A 22,181-nucleotide genomic window follows, 5' to 3' on the forward strand; every position below is an offset into this window, starting at 1 on the left:
TTATAAATGTATTCCTGTGGTGTCCTTTTAATCATTTACAAAGGTCTTCTTAGGCATTTGTGGGTTTTATTGTTCTGAAGAAGGTGTAGTTATCTACGCCGAAACCTAGGTTAACACTAGGTGCCTTTTTCGCAATCGAGGCGGGATTCTATTTTTTTAATGTAAAACCGAAGATCCCTCTGAGTCCAGAAATAATTCAGAAATTTGAATTTGTTAGTTAATTACTTAATTTTTTAAATTAATTTTGTGTGTGTTGCAGGTCTAACACTGCTATTCTCTATGTCCATTTAAAAGTCTTCGCCGGCTTCGGTGGCCGAGCGGTTGTAGGTGCTTCAGTCTTGAACCGCGCGACTGCTACGGTCGCCGGTTCGAATCCTACCTCAGTCATGGGTGTGTGTGATGTCCTTAGGTTAGTTACGTTTAAGTAAGTCTAACTTCTAGGGGACTGATGACCTCAGATGTTAAGTCCCTTAGTGCGCAGAGACAATTTCAAAAGTCTTCTTTAGAAAGTTTGGTGATAATTAATCGCATTTTGCAGCTAGTTAGGTAGCTATTTAATAACTATAGTACAAGAAACAGCAACGTAAAAAAAGGTTGTGAGCTGGGTGATGTAGTAAGCAAAAAGTTCAATACGCATCTCATTTTGTGAACGCATTTGTCACTCCAAACTTCTTGTTTAGAGGATGATATAGAAGTGCAGGTTTGCCGAACATTAGTAAGGATACTTATTCACATTTTCCTTTATGTTCCATCCAGGGGTGCAAAACAATAAAATTTATGTATCAGATTGCTACACATCGCTAAAGAGAGTCTCCTTTGGAGCATATGCAGATTTCGTATTGATCACTGTCCTCAATCAAAAAATTCGTAAAGCTGCTCCCCAGTCTCCACGTTTTTAATACAAATCACAGTTCACAAAAAGTCATACTTGCACCACATTCTGTCCACAGCAGAAAGCCTAACTTATAACTCTATAATCAAACAAAGCTTGTCCTACATGAACCCGGATCATGAATGATATATTAGAGAACGAAATTCTAGATTGTTCCAGAACCAGCAAATGGTCAAATTAATACTTTTACGTAGTTTTCCACGTATGAGACTGAATAGTTACCTAGAAAACCCGCCTCCTGAGATCCAGAAAATTTATAAAAATAAAATTGGTTGTATATATTTATACGTAACTTTGAAACAGAGATGCGTAAAAATTAAAAAAAAAGCATCAAAATAATAAACATTATGTTTTCTCTCATATGACTGTTTCTCATGAAAATCTAAGTTTGCTTTCGAAAAAATACTACAGTTCTTGATTTTATAGATAATAAAACTAACGATAAATTTCGTAACCAAAATATTGTGCAGTGTCAAATATACGCCATTTAAGCTCAAATGAAACAAATAGAATTTGTAGTATAATTAATTTATTTTACATTAAAGAATAAAAATAATGTTCCAAACTATTGCAGAGAAACTTGGAGAACCGTGAAATGGAAATAATTATTGATACAATACACCGACCCATAAATTCGACTAAATTCGCCTCTTGTACTTCAGGCTTGCTGGAAAAGGAATGGAATAGCAAATTTCGTGAAAAAGTCTTACTATCGTAATGTACTGTTGATCAAAGATCGCCATAGTTCTGGTTCGTTGTAAACGAGTGGCGAGAGATACTATTTAGATAGTGATTGTACGTAGGTACAGACGCCTTTTTTCATATTTTTGAGAATAATTATTCACATTCACTAAGACGCTAGTAATTTCCCCGAAATGCGTTTTAAAACTAAGCCACTGCGAAGACGTGATCAGTGGCTTGGCAGGGACGCCCTACATACGTGGTTTCGGCCATTAGGAGAAATCTGGTAACTTGACCTGCCTGAGCAGCCAAAGGCGTAAAAATGAACACATAATGGCTGGCTGTAAAAAGGTAGTACGTCTATGGGCAATCGAATTTTTTCTTTTCGAGGCCGAGGTTTTAAAAAACACTCATAACTAGTGGTGAGTCTCATTTTGCTGCTTGATCTTTTACAGACAAAACTCCGCTTCTCTGGTTAGTAGCGCCAGTATGTAGGCGACACGGACGTACAACTTAAGATGCAATGTTGCAGTAGTTTACCTGAATGCTTAAGGCCTCAGAAGTTCAGGAATAGATGCGGTTTTCGTCCAGAAACACAGTTTCGAATCTTCTTGCTCGCTCGTCGCGCACCTGCTCCTATAGCGTAATGCGCAGGACACTGTATCGTGAGAAAGGAAGGTGAAACACACCGGTATGGAATCCACTCGGCGGATTGAGGACCATGGCCGCTGCCGCCGTTTTTATGACGTTTCCCATTCTCCTTTAGGTTAATATTGTGCTGCTCCCCAGTCTCCACCTTAGAAAATACGATACACAAGCAGTTAAAAGTACGTTAACACACAGAATGCAGTTCACACAATTCGCATGCAGGCGGCGCATACGACTTCTCTCAGTTAGGTAACTGACGGACGAAGAGCGTTCTGACTATAGCTGACCCGGTACTAGATGGGGTTAACTCTCCGTAAAGAATCTCTCTCTTTTATCCTCATTTTCTTGTTTAATTCCTTAATCATTAATTCCCCACAGTAACAGAAGTTCTGCAACTCATTTCAGTGCTTCCTAGTTTATTGTTTGTGTGAAACGTCTTTTAAATTTATTCATGACTCTCTATGGAAAATTTCAGGTATTGTGAAGAATTATGGAAACACCACGAGAAATGTATGCTTGAACACAGATGCATATGCTTGTCAAGCCAGCTGGTGGCGCTGTACAATATCCTCAATACGTTACAAGTGGCATTCATGCTCAGAAGTCAGTTCTGTTTAGTTATGTACCCATTACGTCGGAGCTAAGTGTATTTCGTAGCGAAAATAGTCAAAGGATTTAATGTTTCAAGAGGCACCGAATCGAAGATTTGTACCGGACACCGCGAAAGCAGAAAAACTCATCCGGTAGGTCACAACGCGGATGAAAGTAAATGATCGTGACAGACAGTCACTGTAGAAGATTGTGCTGAAAAATAAGACGACAGCTGCAGAAGCCGACCACGCAAGTCCTATCAGCACCAAAACAACACGAGCTCCGTAAATAGTGAATTGCAGACCGAGCTGGAATACTGAAAACCACACATCATTGATGCAAATGCCCATAAAAGGAAAACGTTGTGCGGAAGCGATTTAATCTGGAGTATGGAGCAATAGAGAAAGGAACAAATCACTGGGCTACACCGAGGATGAAAATGACACCGCGCAGTTGTAACTGAACCTGACCCGTTTTGTTAGACTGTTACTGCCACGTCGACTCGGCGCACATTGAGAAGCGAACGAGCGACCGAACTTGCTAGCTGCACGAAGCTTACCACATGAACTGACAATAGGGAAGATGGGTCCAGATAAATATTTAGTTTCGATGAGTAAATTAAAATGCACCCCAAGGATCGATGTTCAAATGTGTGTAAATTTTATGGGACTTAACAGCTAAGGTCATCAGTCCCTAAGCTTACACACTACTTAACGTAAATTATCCTAAGGACAATCACACACACTCAGTCGCGAGGGAGGACTCGAACCTCCGCTGGGACCAGCCGCACAGCCCATGACCGAAGTGCCCTAGACCGCTCGGCTAATCCCGCGCGGCCCCAAGGATCGATCTTCATTTACGTAGTCATGTCTTATTAAATCGAATAAATCTTTTTCGAACACCCTGTTCTTATACACGACATACTTCAACAACTGCAGGAACTTTCATGTCATCCTACGCTCAATGAATGTAAAACATTACAATCTGGTGACGTTCAGACGTAGCCGTATGGATGTACACCACAACTGTATTACAATTGTGGTTGACTGTTGAGAAAACTATTCGCAAAAGGATTTGAGTGCAGGAAAATTAGTGCTTGCACAGACTGTTAATCCCTCTCACGACTGATGTAGAAAATCAATTCCAATGTGTAATGAAAGTATTTACGGATTTCTTTTTACCAGTCTCCTGACTGGTTTGCGCTAATCTCTTCAGTTCAGAGTTGCACTTGTTCCCTACATCCTCAATTATTTGTCGTGTTTATTCAAATCTCCGTCTTCTCTTACAGTTTTACCTTCTACAGCTCCCTCTATACCCACGGAAGTTACTCCCTGATGTCTTAACGCATATCCCATCATCCCGTCCCTTTTGCTAGTCAGTGTTTCCATACGTTCATTGATTCGGCAATTCTGCAGAGAACTTCCTCATTTCTTGCATTATCAGTCCACCTAGCTTTCAACAGTTCTCTGCGGCACAACATGTCAAACGCTTCGATTGTCTTCTCTTCCGACTATCCTACAGTTCATGATGTGCTATTCAAGTTTCTCTGATTTTGTCCGTCCCCTGAAGACAGAGCGATTCCTCGTGTACTTAATTTTTAACTACGTGTGGCTAGTACCAGTATAATGAAGTGTGAGGCTAAGGTAAAGTAACCCTGCAATAGGACCACAATATGATGTTTTACGCGACTGGCAGCGAGCTGGGATAGTGGAGTCGGGTGATCGTTTAAAGCCACGCAATGGACACAGGCCGCGTTACAATTGAAGAGATGCAGCCCTCCAAACGCACATTCACACAATTTCTTTGCTCTGTTTAAGGACTGCGTCTGATATTAGCAGACGTTCGTTGGCCACCTCTTTGTTGGTGCTACTCTGCTTTTTATGTCCTCCTTGCTTCCTTCCTCATGGATTATTTTGCTTCGCCTTCCTTCGTCCTTCATGGGTTATTTTGCTTCCAAGCCAGCAAAATTCCTCAACATTGTCTGCTTCGTGATCAGTTTTGATCTTAATCTTCTCGCTGTTTTTATTTTTGCTACTTCTCATTAGTTTCATCTTTCTGGGTTCGTCCATATTCTGTACTCATTAGGCTGTTATTCTATTCACGGACCTACGAATTATGATTGTTTTCTTGTACGATAAAAGAAAAAGTTGCGAAGTTTTGGCTGCAGAATAGTGTTAAATTCTGTGTAATACAGTGTGCAGTTGACAATATAGGCTCGTTAATTATGCAAGGCCGTAGAATATCGACACGTCGATACAAGGGGAAAAAATAGATTTCCCTTGTTTTATGGGACTCCCTAACTCATTTTGGCAGTGTTGTCATGAGGTCGTGCCCATGCATCGCTCATCGCTTTATCCCGATGACGTCCATCGCAGAATTTCTTTCCCCTTTTTTTGTGTTCGAGTGCTGTCCCCATGGACGGAGAATTATGTAGGGTGAGTCACTTTTCGGGCCCGTATTTCTCCAGCGTTACATGCTGCCGCCGACATTCATGTGCCTAGTATCAGGTCTGCACTTGCGTTGATAGCGCCGACACATACTAAACTTTTATAGGAGATGCCAGCCCGCGTGTTGGCGGTGGTAGGTCGCCACAGCTTCTTTATGGACGGAAATTGCTGTCCTCATATCGTTCTTGGGTAACGGCATTCCGATAGGTATGGACAGGCGCGGAAGCTGTTTTACTGAAAAATGCACCACGGGGGTGTAGCTCCGCGCTTGACCTCCATTATGTGACGTCACGTTGAGAGCGAACATGTTCCCGCTGAAAAATGCGTCTGGCAGCGTAAGTATAGCCTCATTTCCTTTTTTTCTCAGTAGAGTCTGAATTCCTGAACCACGTTAAATTTTTCATCTCTATGCACAGTTTCCGTAACCAGAAATAGTAACTACAGTAAAGAAGTCTTTACAGAAAATTTCATCGTTCATTCTCTTTGTGTTGAAGTAGAGTACACGAATATATTTCATCTATTTAATAAGTTTTATTGTTAAATCCCCGATTCCGAAATTATTAAACGTGTATTACGGTTTTTGATTGTATATTTCACTGACAACGTTTGGAAATTACTGAATTTTCTACTTTTCATAGACTCCGATTACAGTACTGTCCCGATGTTGTTGTCATGAGCCGAAGACGGATTTCTTGCAGCCGTCTAAGCTACTCAACCCAGTGCAAGCCACTTCACCTCCGAATAACTACTGACGCTTACATCCATTTTAACCTGTTTGATGTTCTCAAAACTTGGTCTAGCACTACAGTTTTTACTATCCTCACTTCTACCTTTACCAGTACAACGATAGATTGATACCACAGTGTGTGTCCAATAATGATCCCTCCTTTAGTCAAGTTACCTACAAATTTCATTTTTCCGCAATTCTTCTGCAGCACCACATTTCATAATGTCCTGCTCCATATAAATACGCCGAGAAAATATTTCATAAGATCTAAATTTATAATTAATATTAACATATTATTCGTTTTCTGAAACGTTTTTCTTGGTATTGGCAGTGCACATTTTATATCCTCACCACTTGGGCCATTGTTAATTATTTTTCTTCCTAGATAGCAGAAGTCATCTGCTGCTTTTATTGCCTCATTTCCTAATTTAATACTCTCAGCAACGCTTGATTACACTATAATATACTCCATTATCTTTGTTTCGTCAATATTAATTTTAGAACTTATTTTCAAGGTGCTACCCATTCTGTTCAACTGCTATTCCAAGACTTTTGCCGTCTCTGCCTAAATTACAGTGTCAGCGCAAAGCGGAAACAGCTTGCATTTAATTACGTGTGATACACTGCCTTACAACGAAATTAAATAATTAAGAAATGAGGACGTTCGCATAGCTGGCGAGGAATGAGATTTATCCGTAACGGTAACTGGAAGAAGGAACAAGACAATAGCGCAAGTGCTAAAACATAATGAAATGGTTCTATGGTTTAAGAAGTAGCAGTGCATGGCAGAAATGGTATGTGAAGGCTTATATTAAAAATTAAATGAAAACATTAAATGTAAAAGAAGAGATTGTTACAGTTGAGAAATTCTCGGTGAGTTGCGTCATATTAGTCAGAATAAAGTTTATTGCAATAAACTACTGGCGTAAAATATTTGTATAATTAAATTGTTTTGAACTTATATTGTTTTGAACATTCCATTGGTACGGTCTCTCACAAATAGGGACTCTCAACATATTTTGATACTGCCTGTGGCCAAGAATTATACATGGACTGTTGCAAATGACTGATGAGATTAGTTTAGCCCCTGAAATATGTTATGTGAATATGACACTAAATTTTTTTTGTTAAAGGAAATGTGTTCATTACTGCACTCTGACTGTGTCACGGTAAACGTGAATGAAGAAATCAAGAGTCTGATTACCCCAAAAAGCACGGTGTAACTGACTGTGTACGTCTGAAAGTCAAGGGTCATAGCTGGCCACTCGCTAGAGTAATTATTGATGACTACATCTCATACAGGAGAAAGGTATTAATTTCGGTTGTGAACCCAAATATGGAAAAGAGAATTTATGAGCTCGTTGACAATTTCCAATAAATTTGCCTCAGCAGCTGTGCCCTTAGATCAGCTGCCAGTCTTGAAATATGAAGTCAGCGATTGTTGTTTTATAGCGAAAGCTAGGAATTTTAGAAAATTTTTCAGAATTTTTCTACAGCCGAAATCATCCCTTGCCTTCCTTCTCGTTATTTTGTTTTTAGGAACTGATTTGTCACTGTACTCTCCCTCTTTAGTGTTTCTTTGAGCAGCATAATTTGCTATGCCCTGTCTACAGACACCAGTATCAATTGTAAGCAAATGTAACGCTTATCCCAATTATGCATCCCACAAACGGATCACTGCAGCATGTAAATTGAACAAAACCCGTTGAAAACTATGTGCCAGACTTTGAGGAGACCTGTGGTCACTGTCTTTCGCGGGCAGAGCGCTACTGATGACGTCATCTAAGCAAGAGTGCTGGATTAACTCAGTTACTCAATATGTCAGACACTCCTCCTTTTGCTTCCCAACCACCATCTATTCCGTTTCTTTCAGTTCATTATGTACATTACTTTTACATTTCAGTCAAGCCAGAGTTGTTAAATGATTCCCGAGCGGTTCTAGGCGCTACAGTCTGGAACCGCGCGACCGCTACGGTCGCAGTTTAGAATGCTGCCTCGGGCATGGATGTGTGTGATGTCCTTAGGTTAGTTAGGTTTAAGTAGTTCTAAGTTCTAGGGGACTGATGACCTCGGAAGTTAAGTCCCATAGTGCTCAGAGCCATTTTTGTTAAATGATTTCTTTGGACGCTTGGTACGACAGTGCAAACGTTTACTGAAAAATTGATTCTGTTGCCGTAATTTGCTATTGGACCGTCCACTTCTGCCAAAGGAACCGAATTCCTACACCATTCGTTCTTCATTTGCCGGATATTGCTTACCTTCTAGGTGTCCACACGATTGTGTAACACTGTTGAGATTTTGAGGAGGAAAACACTTAGATGTTTCTGCGACTTTCACCCACAGTGCTACGCGAGTTATGTGGCATTGTAATACAGTCCCTATCACCCCGCAGGGATTAGACACTGGACTTTAATCCGGGGATGATCGAGATTCAGGTTTGTTTTCCGTGGTTTTTCTTATATATTTTAGGCAGCAGCTATGTTCCATAATCACCTACAAGTATTTGAAATCAAAGGTCTAATAGAATGCAGCCAGCTACTTAACGTGGGGCGCATAAAGAGTTGGACAAAATTTCAACTTGGTGTAATGAAAGGAAACTTGCTTTAAATGTAGATAAATGCAAGATAATGCCTGTAGAAAACAAATGAAATGCACAGTATTGGATTGAGAGGCTGTTGGTGAAAATCTTGTGCACGCCGCATTTTTTGAGTTGATACTAAAACGGAATATGAAGTGAGACGACCACGTAAAATGAGTATTAGGGAATATCTAGATTTTCTGAAAGCGTTCTGGGAAGCTCATTGCATCTCTAAAGTAAATCAACGATACTGCGACCAGTTCTGTTGGTCCACTGCTGGAGTACATTTCAACTGACCATGACAAAGACAATGACCAAGAACTGATAAGCGCTGCTAGACTCGTAAACGGTCAGTGTAGCCCATATGGAAGTGTAACAGGAACGCTCAAGGAACTTAAATGACGTTGCTTGGAAGAACGATGATGTACTTCACGCCAAACCCTGTTGACTAAATTTAGATACCCTGTATTCGAAGTTGTCTGTGCGTCAGATCTTCTGCCACCATGGTACGTGGAGTAAGTCACTTTTCTCTCGCTCAATAAGTGACTGTAATAAAACTGGTAGGAAGTACCCTCCTTCAGGCACTGTACCCTGGCTCCTTGGCTTCCGGAGTGTATATGGAGATACCGGCACCATTTATTTAGGTGTTGGAAACACAGATGTTAGATTCAGGTTCAATGTAGTGGTTTTTACTGAAAAGTATTCATCCAAGTAGATGTTTTTTCGCTGTTTCGTGATCATTGTTTGTCACCAAAGGGGATTAATTGAAGGATAAGATAAATTTCGGAGGAGAAATTATTCAAGATGAAACTTCCTGGCAGATTAAAACTGTGTGCCCGACCGAGACTCGAAGTCGGGACCTTTACCTTTCGCGGGCAAGTGCTCTACCAACTGAGCTACTGAAGCACGACTCACGCTCGGTACTCACAGCTGTACTTCTGGCAGTACCTCGTCTCCTACCTTCCAAACTTTACAGAAGCTCTCCTGCGAAACATGCAGAACTAGCACTCCTGAAAGATAAGATATTGCGGAGACATGGCTTAGCCACAGCCTGGGGGATGTTTCCAGAGTGCTAGTTCTGCATGTTTCGCAGGAGAGCTTCTGTAAAGTTTGGAAGGTAGGAGAAGAGGTACTGGGAGAAGTAAAGCTGTGAGTACCGGCCGTGAGTCGTGCTTCGGTAGCTCAGTTGGTAGAGCACTTGCCCGCGAAAGGCAAAGGTCCCGAGTTCGAGTCTCGGTCGGGCACACAGTTTTAATCTGCCAGGAAGTTTCATATCAGCGCACACTCCGCTGCAGAGTGAAAATCTCATTCTGGTATTCAAGATGAGTTTATGATCGTATTATTTTTTCTCAAATTTATTTCCCATTAGTTAGTTAGTTAGCTACGACTATAACTGTGATGGACATGTAAAATTAGAGAAATTCTGGATCGTTCGGAGGTAAACCTGCAGCCTGCACACACACCTACACGTTTACGTTGTAAAGCACTTCAGAGAGCATGACGCACGGTATTTTCTGTCCATATCTACCATTCTCTGTTCTACCAATGTCACATACAGCTTTATACGATGAAATATCAGAGGGCAAATAGAACCTACGAACAGGTTGTGTCAAAGGCCAAACAGAAGCTATGAGTGGGTAGTGTTATCTGCGGTTGGGAAGGATAAAACTCAGTGTATTTTATCTTAGGCCCCCACCACACCAACGCTGGAATTTAAATAGCGAGTTTTCCTCTTTCTTTCTTTTTTTTTGTTTTTTCCTTCCTTCTTCTTATCGTAACTCTCGAGATTTATTATTTCTTTATTAGATCTGTGTAACTTTTAGCTATCCAAGTTTTTTGTGGATGATAGTTTAATACTGTAAATTCCTTTAAAAATAATTAATTCAAATGAATTTTGCTTTAATTGTAAATATGATATAATTTTGAATACTTGGTGCTGCGTCCAAGCAAATGAACTGATAAATATAGAAATTACGCCCTATCTCATTCACGCATGGAACGATGGACATTTAGCTGTTCAAGTTAGTAAAGGAGTGAGCGTGTTTAGGGGGCGTCCAACTTGAAGTGTTAATTGCTCATTGACCATAAGGAAGTTCTTTGTATTGTACAGGTCACACTGTTAGGAACGTCCGCGATGAAACGCTGGGTCGTCAGCCACTCACGGATGGTCGAGAAGTAATCACGTTAGAAATGTAGCACTGCCACTTCGGATACAGGTTCTCTATGAATTCAGAAAGGAAACCCGTTCTATGTCATTGGGTGTCGGTGCAAGAGGAAGCCTCATTGGGGCCAGCAGTCAATACTTCAAATTCTTCCACCGCGACCCCTATTGATTACACATAGCTTTGCGTAGGGAATGGATTGTCAGTATTACAAATTTCAAGGAAACAAACAATCTCTGCTGAGAGGCTGTGTTCTTACTTGACACTTAATCTAGATCGAATAATAGTGAACAGTACAACAAAATAATTTTAATGAGTAATTCGAGGTAACCATTATAGATTGACTGGGCGCCCACTGCATCCCTCCGACTTCCGTAAGGCCGACAAGTCATATCATTTGCCAGATTAGTTTAGAAAATGTATTGCAGCCTTTGTGTTTTGCGGCCTTAGATTACTTTTGTTGGTGGGAGAGAGAGAAGATCGTTGTGATCCTCACTGTGCATAGCAGTGAGCGCTAAGACTAGGAACAGATAGTTGTCTGCAACACTCGTATAACACAAGTAGAATTACTAAGGCATCCTTGTAAAGAACGTTCTTTACATAATCCCATGTGCACATTAAATGTTGGTAAAGTTAACCACTGCCATAGAGGCAAGATCTAAGGTGGGAAAATCCCACCAGAAAGAACACAATCTCATGTTAGCTTTCATTAAGCCTGGAGTGCAAAATAAATATAACCGAACCTATGACATGCTACGAACAATAACACAGTGGAGTGTCAGATCCTTTAACGTGAAACGAAAATTCTCTGGAAGCACACATTGTGGCTGTGAAACAATAAAATTATTTTTAGAACAGTGGGGCAAACTTATTGGTAAAGTCATTATGGCACTAATAATGTGCATATGTGTATCGACTAACCGCGATTCATCCTTATAAATGCAATTACTTATGGTTTGCAACTACACTCTCTTCTGTGGCAGCTATCAGTCAACACATAACCTCTCTCCCACGATCCCTATTGGCTACACAATGCCAGCGCGTACAGCGTAGATTGTCAGCAGTGTTAGCTTCTACGGAAAAAAATGTCCTCTGCTGATGCGACGGTCATACCGGGCAGTTAGGCCACAACGAATTACAACAGAACAATACAATAAAATATTTTTAACGAAAATTTCGAGGTTATTGTTACACGACGTGGAGCCCTACACGGGTCTGAATGTCTTCGTACACCCCCTTATTTCTTCCATTCACCTTCTCTGCTACTGATTTAGGTGTTTGTTCCATTTCACTTCACTTTGTAAGATTACCTGCTGTTAATCAAATAATTTCACAGGCACTAATCTTGAATGAGATACTGTCAGATCCGTTCTCAATTTTGTAAGCATTACCTTGCATTTATACGCGTTTAAATAAAACTGTCATTCAGTACAGGAAGTGGAATCAATGTCCTGATAGTCCAGCGTTTATTTGCTGTAGACAATAACCTAAGAGCCGCGTGGGATTAGTCGAGCGGTCTAGGGCGCTGCAGTCATGGACTGTGCGGCTGGTCCCGGCAGAGGTTCGTGTCCTCCCTCGGGCATGGGTGTGTGTATTTGTACTTAGGATGATTTAGGTTAAGTAATGTGTAAGCTTCGAGACTGATGACCATAGAAGTTAAGTCTCATCATATTTAAGAAAAAAAGAACAAAAAGAAATAACCTAAGACTCTTTGATAAATTGTGTGTGTGTGTGTGTGTGTGTGTGTGTGTTTTATTATTCATTTTGGCACTACCTAGAGTGGATTATTCTGTTCACCATTCATCATGGTTCTTTCGGCGCACCATACGCGCAGTGAATCATGAATTACGTCATATCTCCTGAAAAATTTGTCGTACAACGCTATAACTTTTTGGCGAAACTGGGTGGCATATGTCTACACTATTTTGAAAACAGATTTAGTAGTAATGAAGTAATAAATTAAAATCCATGACTGATGCTGAAATTTCTTTTGCTTGAATTTTTTTGGAGGGATGTCGACGGGAGAAGTTAAGAAAAGGTTTTGGAATTATCTGTAGAACTTGTTTCAAGTCGGTAAGTTTTCTCATTCTCAAACAGAGAATGAATATAGTTCGTGTAATGTGTGAACTAGGAGTTATATGGCCTCAAGATGTACTCGTATACAGAGTTTCCAACTCTAATACTTGTCGTATCACCTTAAATCTTTAACGTAAGGAAGAGCAGTTGAATGGAATGGATAGTGTCTTGAAAGGAGGATATAAGATGAACATCAACAAAAGCAAAACGAGGATAATGGAATGTAGTCGAATTAAGTCGGGTGCTGCTGAGGGAATTAGATTAGGAAATGAGACACTTAAAGTAGTAAAGGAGTTTTGCTATTTGGGGACCAAAATAACTGATGATGGTCGAAGTAGAGAGGATATAAAATGTAGACTGGCAATAGCAAGGAAAGCGTTTCTGAAGAAGAGAAATTTGTTAACATCGAGTATAGATTTAACTGTCAGGAAGTCATTTCTGAAAGTATTTGTATGGAGTGTAGCCATGTATGGAAGTGAAACATGGACGATAAATAGTTTGGACAAGAAGAGAATAGAAGCTTTCGAAATGTGGTGCTACTGAAGAATGCTGAAGATTATATGGGTAGATCACATAACTAATGAGGAAGTATTTGAATAGGATTGGGGAGAAGAAAAGTTTGTGGCACAACTTGACCAGAAGAAGGGATCGGTTGGTAGGACGTGTTCTGAGGCATCAAGGGATCACCAATTTAGTATTGGAGGGCAGTGTGGAGGGTAAAAATCGTAGAGGGAGACCAAAAGATGAATACACTAAGCAGATTAAGAAGGATGTAGGTTGCAGTAGGTACTGGGAGATGAAGAAGCTTGCACAGGAAAGAGTAGCATGGAGAGCTGCATCAAACCAGTCTCAGGACTGAAGACCACAACAACAAAGTGAATACCTCTTGATGAATAGATTATGACAGCATTATAAATTTTAAATTCGCTAGATAGTTACACGAAGTACTGAAAATTTAATTTTTGTTTCCCCTGCAAGCCATTAGGTAGGCAATCTGCAACTAGTGTAACCGAGTGAACGTTTTAACAGATTATTAAGACAGCTGGTAGACCTACAAGTTGCGTACTTTCCGTCCGACACACTCATTGCGGTGGCATGGGAGATATGCACTTTCCGACAAAAATGTGAAGCACCCAAAAGACATGGTCGGGTGGTAATCTAACTTGGTACAATTACACACCATAGGCGAGTATGCAAATGATTAGAGTTGCAAGTCTCTGTGATAAGTTGAAAGACCACCACAGTGCATTAGTGTTGTTCGCGCGTAGTGATGTTATCAGGCCTGGTATTGTAGATAAGAGACGTGAACAGAGCCTGATGTTTAGCGAACAATATGAGAGACGCGCAGATGCCACAAACTCGTATGAGACAGTGTTATCACCTGACAAAATTTGGAATGGACTTCAACGTGGTTCTGCATTTCATCATCTGGTCGAACTGTGCAATATACAGATTTATCGGGCATTCTAATGTGACAGTGGCCCAATGCAGGACTGCAAGGGAACATGAAGACAGGCGTACCGATTACAAGGTTGAAGTTGATCACGTATGACTACCAGCAAGGAGGACTACCTTATTATTAAGAAAGCACCTCATAGGAGCTTCATACCTGCGCTTGGCAACAGAGGAGAAGTAATGGGTCCTCTGCAATATTCTGTGTCGCCCACACCTTTTATTTGGGAGTAGCACCAGCCATACAAGGAACTCTGTCCTATTTGTAGACAGCCATTAACACAAGAACATCAACGGCTGCATTTTTAGCAGTTCTGTGACTTGGTACTAGTCTGCTGACGAAAGGTGTCGCATTGTGTTCAGCAGTAAATCGTTATACTGTTATTATCTCGGATCACCACCGTCGCCGATTATGTCGACACGGAGAGAGGTCCCGTTCGCCCTGTGTTTTGGAGAGGCTCAGTCGAGTAGTTCTTGGCACCATGGTGTGGGAAAACAACTGGTATGACTTCAGGTCATGGCTGGTAGTGATTAAGGGGAATCTGGTGGCACGGAAGTATGTCATGGACATCATGCGTCTCCTCTGTTATATCTCCTGTGAAAGTATCGCGGTGACATTTTCAACAGGATGGTTCCCGTTCACGCATGGAACATGTCTCTATGAAATGTCGCATCACGCCGTGTTGAGATATAAAAATTCAAATCAAAACACTTTCAGCCGTCTGAATTTCCATTTGTTATTATATTTGAGTGACTAGTTTCAGCGCTATATTACGCCATCTTCAGCCCCCTGACCGATGTCTAGAAGAATCCCACCTCCTGGTCCAGTGAAAGTGGGGGGAAGCATTCAGTTACTGGTATTCGTAGATTTTTGGCGCAGCAATCCATTCTATCATCAATTGCCATAATCAGTCACTGAATGCTTGCTCCGATTGCGACTGGTCCAGAGGTGTGTTTCTTACTAAACGTCGGTCAGGGGCCATGAAGATGGCATAATATAGTGCTGAAACTGGTGGCTCAAATAAAATAACATCTGGAAATTTAGACAGGCTGAAGATGTTTTAATTATACATTTTATACTGAACAGCCGAGGTCCCGTAACCGAAGTAAGAGTGATTTCAGGTGTGCCACAGGGGAGTGTCATAGGATCTTGCTATTCACAATATATATATAAATGACCTTGTGGACAACATTGGAAGTTCACTGAGGCTTTTTCGGATGATGCTGTAGTATATCGAGAGGTTGTAACGATGGAAAATTGTACTGAAATGCAGGAGGATCTGCAAAGACCTGACGCATGGTGCAGGGAATGACAATTGAGTCTCAATGTGAACAAGTGTAATGTGCTGCGAATACATAGAAAGAAAGATCCTTTATCATTTAGCTACAAAATAGCAGGTCAGATACTGGATGCAGTTAATTCCATAAATTATCTGGGAGTAGGCATTAGGAGTAATTTAAAATGAAATGACTCTATAAATTAGTCGTCGGTAAAGCAGATGCCAGACTGACATTCATTGGAAGAATCCTAAGGAAATGCAGTCCGGAAACAAAGGAAGTAGGTTACAGTACACTTGTTCGCCCACTGCTTCAATACTGCTCACCAGTGTGGGATTCGTAACAGACAGGGTTGATAGAAGAGATAGAGACGATCCAACGGAGAGCAGCGCGCTTCGTTACAGGATCATCTAATAATCGCGAAAGCATTACGGAGATGGTAGATAAACTACACTGGAAGCCTCTGCAGGAGAGACGCTCAGTAGCTGGGTAGGGGCCTTTATTGAAGTTTCGAGAACATACCTTCACTGAGGAGTCAAGCAGTATATTGCTCCCTCCTACGTATATCTCGCGAAGAGACGATGAGGATAAAATCAGAGAGATTAGAGCCCACGCAGACACATACCGACAATTTTTCTTTCCACGAACAATACCAGACTGGAATAGAAGGGAAAACCGATAGAGATAGTCAAGTTACCGTCCGCCACACACCTTCAGGTGGCTCGCGGAGTATGAATGTAGATGTAGATCTGCATAAAGATGTTGAGTTAGTCTCGTTGCTAGTAAGATTCCCCAGAATCGTCCCTGATAGGACCACCTAGAACGTCAACTCCGACCTAGTGTCAGTATCCAGGATGTTAAAGACGAGTTTCTCGATTTTTAGGTCAGCTCGCCTCAGGAAAGGATGCAACAACTTTAAAAAACCCTTCCGAACGGAATCAGTGCAGGCACCCAGGATACAGATGATGCAGCATCATGCTTATAATGGAGTTCATTCTGCAAGGTTGTTTGTAAATTTAGGTCTATTTCTTAACCTCTGAAATTACATCACATACCTTCTCACCGAAAGAAGTCTGGTTTCGTTTCCTATTCACTTTCTGGGTGCTTTAGTTTTTTGACAAACTGCCTATTGGCTCCTGTCTCGGGTTCTTCGGCCGACGTTCATCTAATGATTTTACTGACGTTTCACCAACACGAGTGGCTGGCATTGTCAAAGCTTCACACTCCACTGCCGGTGGTGAACTGGAGCCGAGCTCACGGCCGCAGACTTAATGTACCTTGTGCGCCAGCGTCCGAGGGCTTCTCCGCGTTCATTTCCGGTTTCGGTTGTCCTCTTGGTATCAGCGATGGTCGTTCGCTGTAGTACGGGAAGCCAGGACCCGTTTACCTCAAGGCTTTCCTCTTTCTTGTTGCAGCTGTTCGCGTGTTTTTGTATTTCTGCAGCTTCTCTGAACAAGCGCATGTGACAGTGCTTCTCTACAGCCAGAACTTCCTTGTCGGCGAATTTTATTAGCTACGTGATCGGTCTCACTCAGTACGTGCTCTGCCACGGCCGATTTCTCCACCTGCCCCAACCTGCAATGTCGCATATGTTCTTTGATCCTGGTGTTGATTGATCTTCCAGTCATTCCAACATAATCTTTTCCGCATGTGCATGGTACACGGTATATTACCGACATTGCAAGTGGGTCCCTTTTCTCCTTTTCCGATCTAAGACTCTCCTTGATCTTCCTTGTCGGTTTGAAAATCGTCTTCACGCCATGGTTGCGCAATATACTGCCGATTCTGTTCGTCACTCTGGGAATGTATGGCACAAAGGCCGTACCCGACATTTCTTTTTCTGACATCTTACTTCGGCCATTGTTTGGCTCTGTTTCACTTCTAATATAATTTGTGGAGTACCCATTGTTCCTCAGAACACTTTCCAGGTGTTGCATTTCGCGTCTGATGTGCTGCGACTCACATATTTGTCCTGCTCGCGTTACGAGCGTATTAATCATGCCTCTTTTCTGGCTCGGCTGGTAATTTGATAGTTTGTGCAGGTATCGGCCCGTGTCCGTTGGTTTTCGATACACGCTGTGTCCCAGGTTTTCGCCATCCCTTGTGACCAGCACTCTAGAAATGGCATTTTTTTCCCTTTTCTACTTCCATGGTAAATTTTATGCTGGCATGGAGGCCGTTCAAGTGTATTAGGAAGTTTTTGTCAAGTAGTTTTAAATGGGTTCAAATGGCTCTGACCACTATGAGACGTAACTTCCGAGGTCATCAGTCCCCTAGAACGTAGAACTACTTAAACCTAACTAACCTAAGAACATCAGACACATCCATGCCCTAGGCAGGATTCGAACCCGCGACCGTATCGGTCGTGCGGTTCCAGACTGAAGCGCCTAGAACCGCTCGGCCACATCGGCCGGCGTCAAGTAGTGTAAAAATGAAAGGAGACGTAATTAAGATCTGCCAGTTGACAGCACAAACAGCACAACTGAGAATTTCGTGTTGACTGGTTGTTGCAGGTGGCGTGGATCCACATCGACCGGCAGATGATCCTGACGATCCACCGGCACGTGATCGCTCGCGTGCCTCGCTTCAGCGTGTCGCACGACAACCAGAAGACGTGGCTGCTGCACGTCAGCGACGTTCAGCGGGACGACCGCGGCTTCTACATGTGCCAAGTCAACACCAACCCCATGATCAGCCAGACCGGCTACCTGCAGGTCGTGGGTGAGTCTGCGTAATTCGTCTGTGTTTCGACTCCGCTGGGCAAAAGCGGTATCGGTGCGTGAGATGAAGTATGTGTATCGACCACAAACCAACAGTGTAGGAGAGACTCACTTTACACAGTGCACCACGGTTAGTCCGTTGCGCATACCATAGATAACAGTGTATGGCAGTCTCACAATAGATGATGCAACACGGTTAACTGGTTACGCATAACACATATAATAAATTATTACTTCAAAATTACCTTCTTACGACAATACTCACATCACTCGTTTCGGAAACTTATTGCCATCTTCAGATATAATAATTCATCCAATAAAAGCTTCCTCATGACAAAAACTGGCCAGAAGCGAGAAGGAATCGTAAAATGGGAGTTCCGTATTCACTTATAATGTACATAAGCCCGTAGTCTATTCCGGAAATTGAGGATCTCGATGATTTTTGCCTGTTATCTACCTTGACACGTGGATTGCTAGATATTTCGTGAATAGTTTCATTTCAGGTTTGAAGTCGGAAAAAAGACAAAACAATTTTTTTACATGTTATATGATTACAAATTAACATATTCATGATGATTAAAAAGTCAACAAATTCATGATTTTTTTTTCCTTTCCTTTTACTGTGAAACCTTTCTTCCAGCCATTTTACATGATTCTACGTCAAAGGAAAGTACCCTACAGAATGTAATGAGTGCGTTTGCGAGTATCAAATTATATGACATAAATGGTCATATACATCTTTTGATTGCATTGACTTGGAAGCTTATCAGTTTTACGCACCAAAGGACTATAGGCTTCAGTATGTGAAAAAGAGTTCAACTAGATATGACTACCAAGGCAGCGTTTGGTGGACGACGTGGCGAAGGACATAGCAGCCCTGGGCATTGAAGGCACCTGGAGGAACCGGGCACAAAACAGGAAGTAATGGAGGCAGTTTGTGGCAGTAGCGCATGGTCTGCAGGGCCTGTGATCGCTGGATATCTATCTGACTATATCTACCCCAGGGGGCTTAGCAGATGGGCAAAGACAGGCAGACAGATAGTCTTATATTGTGTTGATGCATCAGTTCGTAGTGATTTCCCACTAGTTTAATAGCTGCGCGGGATTAGCCGAGCGGTCTCAGGCGCTGCAGTCATGGACTGTGCGGCTCGTCCCGGCGGAGGTTCGAGTCCTCCCTAGGGCATGGGTGTGTGTGTGTGTGTTTGTCCTTAGGCTAATTTAGGTTAAGTAGTGTGTAAGCTTAGGGACTGATGACCTTAGCAGTTAAGTCCAATAAGATTTCACACACATTTGAACATTTTTTGAACAGGAGTTTAATAAACACAACAGATACACGTAACGGAGACTTTGGTCATCAATATTCTCCTTCATTATTCCCAACAGTGTGCCAAAGCTGGGGTAACTTTCGATTCCGAGACTCTAAAAATTACGTTGTTTTGAGGCGAAGAACTCAAAAGCAATGTTCGCAGCGCATTTTCATTCGCAAAGGGGGTTCGCCAAAGATTGTTTGATATACAGCGGGAAACGTGAAAATTTGAGATCGCAGGATCAGGTTAATAATGTGGGCCCGGTACGACTTCCCAAGCCAACTCCCTGTAGATTAAGAGAAAAACAAAAGATGAAAGTGTCGAGGTTTGAGCTACTACGGAGCCCATTACACCATCCGACTGAAAACCCAAAAGGTTCTCATCTATACTTATCCTTTAGCTTTGAGTTTTTCTAATGTTGTTCACTGTGTCAGTATTGTTGTTTACGATCCTTTGAATAGCATTCTCCAGTTTTCTCTACTTGATTTCCTCTGAAGATGAGATTCTAAAGCCTTCATCCGAATATAGAGAATCACGGCCATCGATCTTGATAGCTTTCAGTTTACTCCTCATTTTCTGCTGCCATTTGAAGCTGTGGGGTGATATCCTGTTTCCAATGTTCTAAAATCTCTTCCAGATACTGTTTTCGTTCATCCTGAACATACTGCCGTACCGAGTGAGTTGACGCAGTGATTAATTCGGGAGGACAGGGGTCCAAATCCCCAGCCGGCTATCCAGATATAGGTTTTACACGGGTTCCCTAAATATCTTAAGGCAAAATGCCTATTTTCTTCCCCATACTTTCTCAAAACAAGCTTCTACTCGTGTTATATCTTCTGTGCACTCTGTGTGTTCCTTTAGTGGATACAGGAGGAGAAACAGATGCTGTTCATAAACAGAGAATTCAGTTATTAATTTATGCCACATTTTTTTCCTCGATATTTGTGAAAGACTCCACCTATGTCTTGCGTTCCCAATCCTTCGCCTGAATTTCAACGCCACACAGTAACAGAACGTAATGTACTGGGATCTTGCGTAAGTTCGTAGCGTTTTCCTATAATAGAAATAAACACCACAGTCACATAACAGAGACTTCCGTCGCCAATAAAACAATCTACTTTCTTTTTACTACAATCGCCAAAGCTGGCGTAACTTTTCGAATCTAATATGAGATAGTAAAAAACAGAAGATAACTTTGTTTCTGTAACCGCAGCGTCAGTTGCTAACAGTGGATTTGAATGTAGAAACATATACAAGTAGAAAGATTTATAAGTATATCACTCTTCAATACATTTCTCATCAGAAGATGTCAAGCCCAGGCCACTATAGCCGGCCGCGGTGGTCTCGCGGTTCTAGGCGCGCAGTCCGGAGCCGCGCGATTGCTACCGTCGCAGGTTCGAATCCTGCCTCGGGCATGGATGTGTGTAATGTCCTTAGGTTAGTTAGGTTTAAGTAGTTCTAAGTTCTAGGGGACTTATGACCTCAGCAGTTGAGTCACATAGTGCTCAGAGCCAGGCCACTATAAAAATCTGTAAACGTTAATCAACTGGAAAATACATAGAAAAGGGTCAGTCCATGAATTTTCGAAATTAAATACACCCGCCGCTGCAACTCCTTAGAGGGGATGCCTGCATCTCATTGGCAGCGGCGTAATAATTCGTGCCATGGTGCCAGTTGTAGGAAACGCTGCAGCGCAACTGTCGGCGCACGTGTTTGAAAGTGCCACCGACCAGATGGCGGCCTATACCGCACCTTCGTCTCTACATCTATATCTACACCACACGGACGTCGATGGCACGTTAAGCAATGATAGACTCGTCTTCCTTCTCCTCCTCGTCCTCCTCCCCAGATGTCCGTAAAATATTGTTCTGAGTTTTCTCATGGAGACATTCGATAACTCTGAACTCATGTACCAACTACTGTATTTTGTTTCCATTGAGCTTCGGTAATACTACAAAATATTATACATCCAGATTCAAAGACACTGATGACACAAGCTGACGATGAGTAGTAATTTAAATCAGGGAAAAGTTGAAAATTTGTGCCGGACGAGGTTTCGATGACGGGTTTCGAGCATACTAGCAGATGCGGTGACCACTTCACCATCCGTACACAGTTGTCATCGCAGCAGCACGGACTAACCTAGAACACCTCCAGTCAGACCTAAATTCTAACCTTATCCACACACTACTGATGTTGTAGCCCTTATCCACTATGTTCATTGTCCGCCCCCGGTAGCTGAATGGTCACCGTGACGGATTGTCAATCCTCTGGGCCCGGGTTCGATTCCCGGCTGGGTCGGGGAATTTTCTCCGCCCAGGGACTGGGTGTTGTGCTGTCCTCATCGGCTGCAGGTCGCCGAAGAGGCGTCAAATTGAAAGACCTGCACCCGGCGAACGGTCTGCCAAACGGGGAGCCCTAGCCATACGAATAAATTAAAAAAATAAATACTATGCTCATTAATAGCGGCGATTCAACGATTACCGTAATGATTCGAGCGTGATGCGCAGCTGCACAGATCACTGTAGTCCTCGCCGTAACTGTCTGTATTTTGTCGAGCATGCCGAGAATAGCGAGCATATAGGGAACGAGCACTACATCAATGGTGTGCAGATAGCTGAG

General features: G+C 42.1%; 1 protein-coding gene across 1 annotated transcript in view; it reads left to right on the forward strand.

Annotated features, from left to right (window-relative positions):
* The window catches only part of LOC126316749 (lachesin-like), a 607,630-nt gene that overhangs the window by 400,611 nt on the left and 184,838 nt on the right, over positions 1-22,181 (forward strand). Inside the window, exon 3 of the mRNA XM_049992876.1 lies at positions 18,046-18,253. Coding sequence (XP_049848833.1) covers positions 18,046-18,253 — 208 coding nt within the window. The remainder of the gene's footprint in view (positions 1-18,045; positions 18,254-22,181) is intronic.

This window comes from Schistocerca gregaria, chromosome 1 (assembly GCF_023897955.1).
Source record: "Schistocerca gregaria isolate iqSchGreg1 chromosome 1, iqSchGreg1.2, whole genome shotgun sequence".
Lineage (NCBI taxonomy): Eukaryota > Metazoa > Arthropoda > Insecta > Orthoptera > Acrididae > Schistocerca > Schistocerca gregaria.